The following is a 10,013-nucleotide window of genomic DNA, read 5'->3' as shown; positions in this document are numbered from 1 at the left end:
TACGGGTGACCATACTTGGCTGTATGTCACTTCACTTTCACTAATATATGGTTAAGTAACCTAGTAAGTGATAATTCAAATAAAAATGTACTGTATGTGTTCATCAATATGATGCGATGTTGAAACACTTCTTTAGCCTGAGAAGATTTTTGTAAATCCAATGGTGAAATGCTATTAACCGGTCTTCATGTGAATTTACACAATACTTGAAGACTTTCAGTACTTTCCAAGACTTTCTGAATGTATATAAATGGTAGGCTATTTCAGAAAAGACATTTTAAAAGATGAAAAAGAGGAATTAGGGAGACTCAATAAATTATGAATAATTGTTTGAATCATATCATGTAAACAACAAAAAAGTAACTGTGTTATGAGTATTTTGAAATGTAATTTTTGGAATCTGATTATGTAATCCAGATTACACGTAATCACTGCCCAGATCTGTATGTATGTGTGTGTGTGTGTGTGTGTGTGTGTGTGTGTGTGTGTGTGTGTGTGTGTGTGTGTGTGTGAATCTTGAGGCGAATGGGCTTCAGCAGCAGAAGACGACACTGGGTGCAACTCCTGTCAGCTGAGAACAGGAAAATGAGGTTACAATTCACACAGACTCACTAAAATTTTACAATAAAAAGAATGGTCTTGACTGGGATCAGAAAATATCAGAGATGTTATGTTCCTTTTGGGCGGGTGTTTTTCTGGGACTTGGCAACCCTGCCTCCACTCCACTGTGTGGCGGTAGCGCGCTGTTCTGCTCAGCGTCCGTTCAGTTTAATCGTGTAGATTGATTCGTGACAGCAGCGAGAGCTTCATTCTTCTCCTCAAACACTCAAACATCTACATTCAGGATGAAAGATGTCATCGGATACCTCAAACAACAGCAGAGCAAGAGTCCGACGCCTGAGATGGCCTCGGAGTGGCACTCAATGGAGGATCTGCACAACAGAAAGTATGAATGATAAGTGTTCAGTGTGTGAGAGTGGGCTAGCTGAGTCATTTAGCATGCTAAGCTAAAGGCGACTTATATTAATTATACCATCGGATATAATATACTTTATCTACACGGAAAGGGTTTAAAGACCAAGTTTGCCCTTTATTTACGTAATGGTTTAATGTTTGTTGCTGCAGCTATTGTAAAATGAGCTCCAGCGTGTTTATGTGGATAGCAAGTAATTCATTTGAAATCAGAGAGGTTTGAAATGTATTAAGTTAACAGTTTCCTAATGTAATAGAATCATGATTTGTTTTCTTTAAAATGAAAGTAAACCTATCAAATCAGTGTCTGAATTCTCTTAAAACGTCAGCAGATAGATAGGAAAGAAGATAAACAAATGGATGGGTAGATAGTTATATAGTTGAGTAGATGGGAGCAAAACAGATCAATTCACATTTATTGTAATTATTACATTTCTCTCTCTTTTGACAGATTGTGGCATCAGTTGACTCTGAAGTTGACAGTCTTTGTGCAGGACCCTTATTTCTCTAAAGGGGACGGTCTCATTCAGGTATGGTATCAGATCAGTATTGCGTCTTACACTTCAAAAATATAATGTGACACATTTTAAAAGTCTTTATTTGCTTTCCTCAGCTTTATGAAAACTTCATCTGTGATTTTGAACACAGGTAAGAGGCAATTCTGATGAGATTTACTCATGCATGCATGGTAATAATTACCCAATTGATCATTTTAGCACCTCCATTCATTGGCCATGTACACATTGTAAAATTTCATGAGTGACAACCGCATTTAAAAATGTGAGTGATTCCTCTAATAAAGTCAATGTGGGTGTACGGAACAGAACTCGCTCTGGAAATTGCGATGATTGATGATTGGTAACCATAGCAATGTTCTGGCATCTCACATATTAGATATCTGCAATTTTTGATCAAAGTAATGCTTTGACTCGTTTGGAAGAAGTGCAGTTTTCAAGTGTTGCCATGTCCATTTATTATAAGCGATGCTTATTAAGCACCTTTTAATCCAGTTTATGGTCAATTTTATACAGTATATTTTGTTTCTGTCTTATTTCCAAAATATAGCGTTTGAATTAAAGTTGGCTTGTTCTTATTTACGAGATCTGGCAACACTGAGTTGATACGTACTTTGTTCCCTGTACTTCCTTACACTGTACATTCAGAAAAGAGACAACTCTGATGTGCGTTTAAATGCGTCATTACCAACTAGTTAGCTACAGTGTGTACGTGGCCATTGTGATGCTCTTGTGCTTCTGGAAAACTTGCAGTGTAATGGAAACAAATTCTTTTTTTTCTGGACAGAATCAACCCATTGTCCTTAGTAGAAATCATCCTTCATGTTGCAAAGCAAATGCCAGGTACAGCTTTGTTTCATATTAGTGTTCAATGATTCCCATCGCAAAGCCTGTAGAGAGTGAATAAAAAATACCACTCTGTCTGTGTTGTAATATTAATAACATCTTTTGTTTTCTAATAGATCCCAATACAGCCATTCCCTTTCTTGAGAAAACAAAGGAGAAGGTAGCAAGTTGTTCTCCTGTGATTGAATTTACAATATAAGTGAGGGTGTTGAAATCATCGTTTGCCGTTTTACTCAATCAGGTCAAAGTCAGTGATGAGGCCGTCATCCTCTGCAAAACCTCCATTGGCAGCCTCAAGCTCGACATCAATGACCTCCCTGCGACAAAGGTCATTTATTTGCATATTTTTCTGTTCTTAGGTTGGGGTCACAAACCATTGCATAGCAAATTTTTATTAATCAAATCCAGTCGTTTCAATAGGAATCCACACCATCTTGAATTTGTCGAAATACAAAATGTTGCCAAAATTTGTGATCACACCACTTTTATTTGAGACCAGTATTCATGTAGTCTTATGTAAAATACATTTGCAGAAATTAATAGAGGAAGCGGAAGAGATGCTGAACAATCTACCTGGTGTGACGTCAGTGCACGGGCGATTTTACGATCTGTCGAGCAAATATTACCGCATCATTGGGAATCACGCTATGTACTACAGGGATGCCCTGCGGTACTTGGGATGCGTGGAAGCAAAAGACTTGCCAGGTAAATATTCTGACTGCTGGATGTTTACATTTGACAAGATACTTGGGGAAACACCGCCCTCTAGCGGTAGTCCTACAGAAATCAAGGTGAAAATATGACTAGATGCTGATGCAGTTTGGATTGTGGTATATTGCTCACTTTATCTCATAACAGAAGCAGAGCAACAAGAAAGAGCTTTCACATTAGGCCTGGCCGGCTTGCTCGGAGAGGGCGTGTACAACTTCGGAGAACTGGTAAGTGCCTGTCATACCTGTTTTTTATTTACCGGAATAGTAGATGTTATAATTTAAAAAACATTTATTTCTATATTTTCAGTTTTTATTTTGTTTTTTGAAGTTAATTTCTCTGCTGCATGTCTCCTTCATTGGCAACTGCTTGTCCTGATGGATTTATGTGCACTAACAGCTAGTCATGTTTACAGCTGATGCACCCGGTCCTGGAGTCTCTGAGGAACACAGATAAACAGTGGCTGATAGACACACTCTATGCCTTTAATGCAGGCAACGTGGAGAAATTCCAAGCCCTGAAGACCGCATGGGGTCAACAGGTGAGTTATTAAATGTAAAAAAAAAAAAAAAAGTTATCAAGTGTTTTTCAAATTTGTCAATATTGTTACTATGTGAACCTGCATGAATTTCTGTTTTTCTCTCCTCAAAGCCTGATCTCGCAGCTCAAGAGCCCAAACTCATGCAGAAGATCCAGTTACTTTGTGTCATGGAGGTATAAATGCTATTGATTAAGAATGTAATAAGCTGGTAATTGACTCCAAATCTATATATTGGCATTTTGTTAAGTATATCATTATTTGCTAATTAAGTTGCACAGGAAGAGTTATTATTGAGTAACAAAGCTAAAACAGTTAATGATTGATTGTCTTCATAGATGACTTTCACACGGCCAGCCAATCACAGGCAGCTGACGTTCCAGGAAATTGCACAGAGTGCAAAAATCCAAGTGAACGAAGTATGTTTTTTTTTCTCTTTTGAATCAGAAAAAAACAAACAAACATTTTATATAACAAATTTAGCATCAATTCATTAATATATGAATAGACAAAGCATTAAATAGTTTACTAATAAATTATATTTATATTGTAGTTTTAAAAATATTTTTATTAATATATGAATAGACAGCATTAAATAAATTTAACAAAATAATTTGTTGGTTTAATTTTAGTTTAGTTAGTTTTCTCATGTTTAGAGGTATTTCTTGCTCTTACTGGCTAAGATGTTCACTCTTCAAGTAGACACAGGTTAAAATTAATCCAGGACCAGGCTTAATCTGTGTCTGGGAGATTGTTTTATCCTTATTCTTTCCCTCAGGTGGAGCTGTTGGTGATGAAGGCTCTGTCTGTCGGACTGATCAAGGGAAGCATCGACGAAGTGGAAAAGAAAGTTCACATGACCTGGGTTCAGCCCAGAGTACTGGATGTGCAGCAGGTATGTCCAAACCAATGAAGACATATATACATTTACAAAAACTTTTTCTACGGCCAACACAAAGTGTTTTTTTTCTTTGTTTTTTCCCATCTCCACAGATTAAGGGCATGAAGGATCGTCTGGACTTGTGGTGTGGAGATGTTAAGAACATGGCCGTGTTGGTGGAACACCAGGCTCAGGACATCCTCACTTAGAAATGTCCTTCATGCTGTCTGTCCCGTTCAAATGTTCCCTTGCATTGCATTCTCCCTGAGTGTCGGTCCTGTCACTATCTTCATTGTCATTAAAGCAGCTTGTTTTCACAATCATCCGTTTGGTTTTTATATGCAATACAAAATGTAAAGGGCCAGTTCATCCAGAAAACAAAATTCTACACCCTGGGCTAAAAATGTACCTTAAAATATCTTATTTTGTGTTCGACAGAAGAAACTCACACAGGTTTGGAACAACATGAGGGTGAGTAAATGATGACAAATCTTACTTTTTGGATGAGCTAATCCTTTAACATTTTGAGTTGGGTCATTGAAAGGTTTTTTTTTTTTTTTTTTCTCAACTCTGAACCAAAATCACACATTTGTCATCAATAGGTCTGTTCATTCTAGATCTGTATTGACTATCGAGAACAGCACTGTTAAAGTGAAACCCTGAAAATACAGTAGTTTGCTTCATAACATTTGGGAACATGTGACCTCACTGAACTCCAAAATCTAATTTGAAATAGTTACTCCCACTCCTACACTGCCCACATCCTGCACTGAAACAATGGAGCAATGCTGTAAAATAAAAACAGTGCATACACTACTGAGAATAGACCAGATGTTTTACCTTCTGCCGAATGGAGGATTCTATAACATTTAGTGTGCATATAACTGGTTAACTGGACTTTAAATGGTTAATCTCACTACAAAAAAGATATTTCCTGCTCATAGGAAAATGGACAATAAACGAAGTGCATGTGAATTAGTCCTCATTGCAATAGTTCGGCGGCTAAATTTTGCAACAAGTGAAATTTACAGCGTCAACTATACTTTGAAATGGTCATTGATATTGAAAAAGCTTTTTATATTTTTAGTTTCAGTTATGTTGACTGTAAAGCACATGTTGTATGTAGATAGAAAGTATTAGAAATAGAAAGCTTTTATTCAATACAGACCAGTGCCACCAATTGAGGCATTCAAGTACATTCATTTATTAAAACATTCTTAACGAGGTTAAATAGTCTTCGTAAGGAGGAATGCTCAAAGACAGGCGCTTCTTATTCAGCTCCACCAGGACGTTTCTTGTAGTCCTCCAAATGTGCCAGGACCCATCCAGAGGGGCCCAGGATGGTCACGAACATGGTCCCCATTACAAAGACTTGCTCCTGCATTGAAAACACAGAGACGTTCATCAGATGCTCATTTATTTTAGTCTAGACCTTTTTTCTTTTCTTTTTTAAGACAAGCCAAGCTATTTTCCCATGCATCACCCTCAAGCTGGCTATATTTGGTTTTTATTTGGACAAGGTGCAGTAGTGCACAACTTGAGGTATTTGGGACATAGCATCTGGTTTATAGCTGATCTAAGCTGTTTTTTGATGGAAAAGAAGACACTATCTGAGGCATTTGTGTTTTGGGACACAGTAACTTATTTGGTTTATAGACCAGCAATAAACCAGCAGCATGACCATCGAATGAAGCGCAAACAGCACGACTTTATTTGTCCGAGAAAGTCATAAAATTGGCTGTTTTCCAGAAGCGTATAAGGGCATTTTAAACACATTATTTAAAGACTCTAATATTTCTTAGTTTTATGGATTCGAAAATGCTGATATGACCGAAAACATACTCGCGCGCCATCTACGTGAGCGCACATATACGATCAATGGCGTTATCGGAATTTGTCCAGTCTCACTTTTAATTATACTGGGTCAGATATTATTTATATAAAGCGTTTCATAGCTTCTCCTAGTCAGGCATTATATGTAAACACGTTTTAAATGTATTTCACAGGCCGCCACACTCTTGCGCGCGCGCACCGTGAACGCGCAGCAAGTGAAGTCAACTCATACTCACCCCAGCGGACAGCACATGTTTGGCTGGTTTGCTTGAAATATTAGCTTTAGGGATGATTTGAGGTCTCATCACACCCCTCAGTAGTTTGAACGAGCCTGACATTGTCCTGTTGTAGTATAAGTTATCTCCAAACGCTGAAGTCGGCTCGAGGGGTCTGGAAAGTCAGAGCAATTTCTTGTACACCTGCAAGTCCTGTTTCGGTCAGGGTAGGGAAAAAAGAAAAGGAAATGCGTGTGATAAGCTCGCTCTGTTTAATTGGCTGTCCGTTTGTGTTTGCGTGAAGACGCACCAAGGCCGAGAGCTTTTTTAGTTTTTTTGTGCCTGCAACCAGCAAGACGTCTTCAATGCTTTGAAACGGAAGGACTGAACCACAAAAATCAGAAGCCACGAAATGCAGCCTATATGGTTTTTGTTGTTGTTGTTGTTTCGTTTCAACGAAATTGAATTTCAACCCTTTTTTATTTATTTGGTACACTTTATTTTGTGCCCTTGTTACGGTGTAATTACACTTTTAAGTACTGAGTAATATTAATTCAGTCATTCTTGAGACATGGGACATGGTCCAGCAACTGCTATCAGGTTTAAAAATAAACATATTTTCAATTGTAAATGTTATGGGGATTCATATGTATTTAACACATTACATGTAATTACATGTGTAATTACCCCCTTCAATTTAATTTTATAATAATTTGTGAAATCTATGACACTTAGTTTTTTCTTGTCTTATGAAAAGCAGCACTTAATAATATCCCATATCAAAGCAAGGTTGTTTTTCGGTGACACACGCATGTTTCGTAAGGTTTCAAAGTTGTGTTTCCACATTTTGTCAACATCGTCAGACATTCATTAAAATGTAATAAAATCAGGGAATATCAGGGGCAGCTGACACTCTAAAGGACCCCCTTGCCACATTCCTCCTCTGCAGAGTCATCACTGTCAGGCTCTGGTCAGTTTTATAGTTTTAAAATATTTTAAATCCTAATGTTAATATTTCCTGGACACAACCATGATATGTCAACACCATCTTCCAATTTCTGAGGAAATTATTTGAAATAAAGCAGGTTCCATTAGCATCTAGTATCAACAGAAAAAATTAAATGGCTACTTCATGAATTGTTTTGTGAAAGAAGTGCCAAATTTGTCAGATTTTGTGTTCCAATAATATATCAAAATACTTAAATGTGACTTGAATAAAAGCTTTATAAACAATAACACGTTGTGTTTGTTTTAATACAATAATTGATTGATTCAATGTATTTGATAGTTAAAATGACAACAAATTCAGGTTTTCGTCACCACGGTCAGATGAATACTTTGATAATATTTCATAATGATATTTTATATTTGTTGGTCACAATGTGTTTTGAAATGTTAAAAACATCTTGAATGCTGTTAAAGATGAAGTTGAAATTATATTACACGGTCCAAGGTGAAAAGCACATTTTGTTAAAAAAGAGAAAAGTTGGGAGGTTGAATTAAAGCATAGCTCAGTAGCTTAGCACATATAAGATATATCAATGTACTGTAGTTTCATTTGTCTGAGTACAAGGTTTTATTTTTTTCAATTTTGCACCCTCTTCTCAAGAATGACTGAACGACTACATGTATACATATGTATACTATATGGTTAGGGTTAGAATTAGGGTTTGGCTTAGGGTTGCTTGCATGTAATTATGCATAATTTATTGTTATTATAATAGTGAGTAGCTACATGTAACAAGGACACCTTCAAATAAAGTGTATCCATTTATCCACAGTATGAGTATCTATAGAGAACTGAAATAATTTATGCCAGGCAGGGGACAACTCCTCAGCAAAGGTTCTTAACACAAACCTGGACATATTATCTGGGCCTGTGGCTTTGTTAGTGTGTATAGGTTTAAAGACCGTAGTAACAGCATGTGGTTCAGTTAAAATTCTGTCCGAGTTCATATCACAAATTACATTCTCTAAAACTGCAATACATTCCTTAACACTGTCATTATCAAAGCGTAAATAGAAATTGTTCAGTTCATTGGCACTAGCAGTTTCGTTTAGGTCAGTGGCTTCCTTTTTGTGTCCATATTGATCATCTTTCTGAGTTCCACAATTTCTTTGTTTTAGATGTAGACAAATCCTGTTCTGCCCGCTCCTTAAACCGACACCGGGCCTCTCTTATTTGGAAATTGAGATCCTATTGAGCATCATGACCAAGTGACCAGATATAAAGGCAGCTCTCTTCCTCCTCATACATTCCCAGATACCTTCAGTAATATAAGGTTAATAACGCTTAACAGTTTTCTGGGGGGTAATAGAGTCGACACAGAAAGAAATGAAATCTGTGATTGATTCCGCTGCACTATCATTGCCTGCGTGCTCAAAGAAGATATCCCAGTCCATACAGAGAGAGCAACCTTGTCCCCCCTTGTCCAGACCTTCACAAGTCTGGACAAGGGAAGTCGTGGCCTAATGGTTAGAGAGTCGGTCTTGTAATCCAAAGGTTTACACTTAAGTACAATCTTGATATACTTTATTTTAAGTAGCTTATGCCAGTGTAATATTCTGTAATTAGAAAGGTATTACATGTATTTAAGCTGTGTGTGGTTTAAATCAAACTAAGGTGCAGCTGGATAAGGTGTACAGCACAGATACACATGAAGTACACTTAAGTACGTAGTCTTGAAAGTACCTATGTCTGTGTACTTACATTTATAATTACGTTGTATAAAGTCTGCAACACATATGTAACAATCTTTTGGTTACATAAGTAGCTGTGTAACAGACTCGGTCTGTTACATATGTGTAACAGTAGCTGCCTATTACATGCACATCATTACAAACTGTGAGTGCAGGCTGTTCCATAACTTAGTTACATGGTAAGTAACTTTTGTTTCATGTAAGTACAACGGCTACTTCTAAGTACTTAACTAGGTAATTACTCTGTATTATGGACACCTTAAAATAAAGTGTTACCACAAATATTAATTGATTTAATGAATTTTGTGATGTTTTGATGCACTCGTTTGTAATCATAACCATTTGCATCACTTAAGTTAATTTTCCTGACACTGTGTAAACAATCAAGCAATAATGTTAAAGTGCCTGAGCTTCACCAGAGCATATATCTGAAAGTCCATTCATACAAATACTTAAATTACAACACAAACATATTCAAAATGGCTTGCTGCAAAGTTATGTGAACCTGAGAAAGTGAAACTGGCTAAAGGCATGACGACAGAGACAGAGAAATATGAACTTACTTGCTTTGCAGAGCTTATAAATTAATCTACACTGTTAACCAGAACTCATATTGAGAGAGAATATTTCCCAGTGTATTCATTGAATAAACTGAAGTGCATTTGAGGGCAGTGAAAGGAGCCATTGCTCTCTGAGCAGGCGACACGTCTGGCTCACATGATCTGATTTCACCTTTTGCAGCTGTTGGACTTTGGCAGCGAATCAGAGGTATATTTAAGGTCATCTAAACTAAAGTACCTCAG

General features: G+C 37.0%; 1 protein-coding gene across 1 annotated transcript; it reads left to right on the top strand.

The window, feature by feature from the left end:
* The first annotated feature begins 764 nt into the window (after positions 1-764).
* On the top strand, positions 765-7,737 carry LOC306866542 (26S proteasome non-ATPase regulatory subunit 13-like). The gene is made up of 13 exons (XM_079411802.1): positions 765-946; positions 1,424-1,502; positions 1,586-1,620; positions 2,275-2,330; positions 2,450-2,493; positions 2,575-2,661; positions 2,867-3,038; positions 3,192-3,271; positions 3,460-3,585; positions 3,696-3,758; positions 3,921-4,001; positions 4,361-4,477; positions 4,576-7,737. Exons 1-13 carry the CDS (start codon positions 846-848, stop codon positions 4,669-4,671), a joined length of 1,137 nt encoding a protein of 378 aa, XP_079267928.1. The 5' UTR covers positions 765-845; the 3' UTR covers positions 4,672-7,737.
* The last annotated feature ends 2,276 nt before the right edge of the window (positions 7,738-10,013 follow it).

This window comes from Barbus barbus (genome assembly GCF_936440315.1).
Source record: "Barbus barbus genome assembly, chromosome: 48".
Lineage (NCBI taxonomy): Eukaryota > Metazoa > Chordata > Actinopteri > Cypriniformes > Cyprinidae > Barbus > Barbus barbus.
The sequence above is the reverse complement of the archived record's forward strand: the minus strand, read 5'-3'. Positions and strand labels throughout refer to the sequence as shown.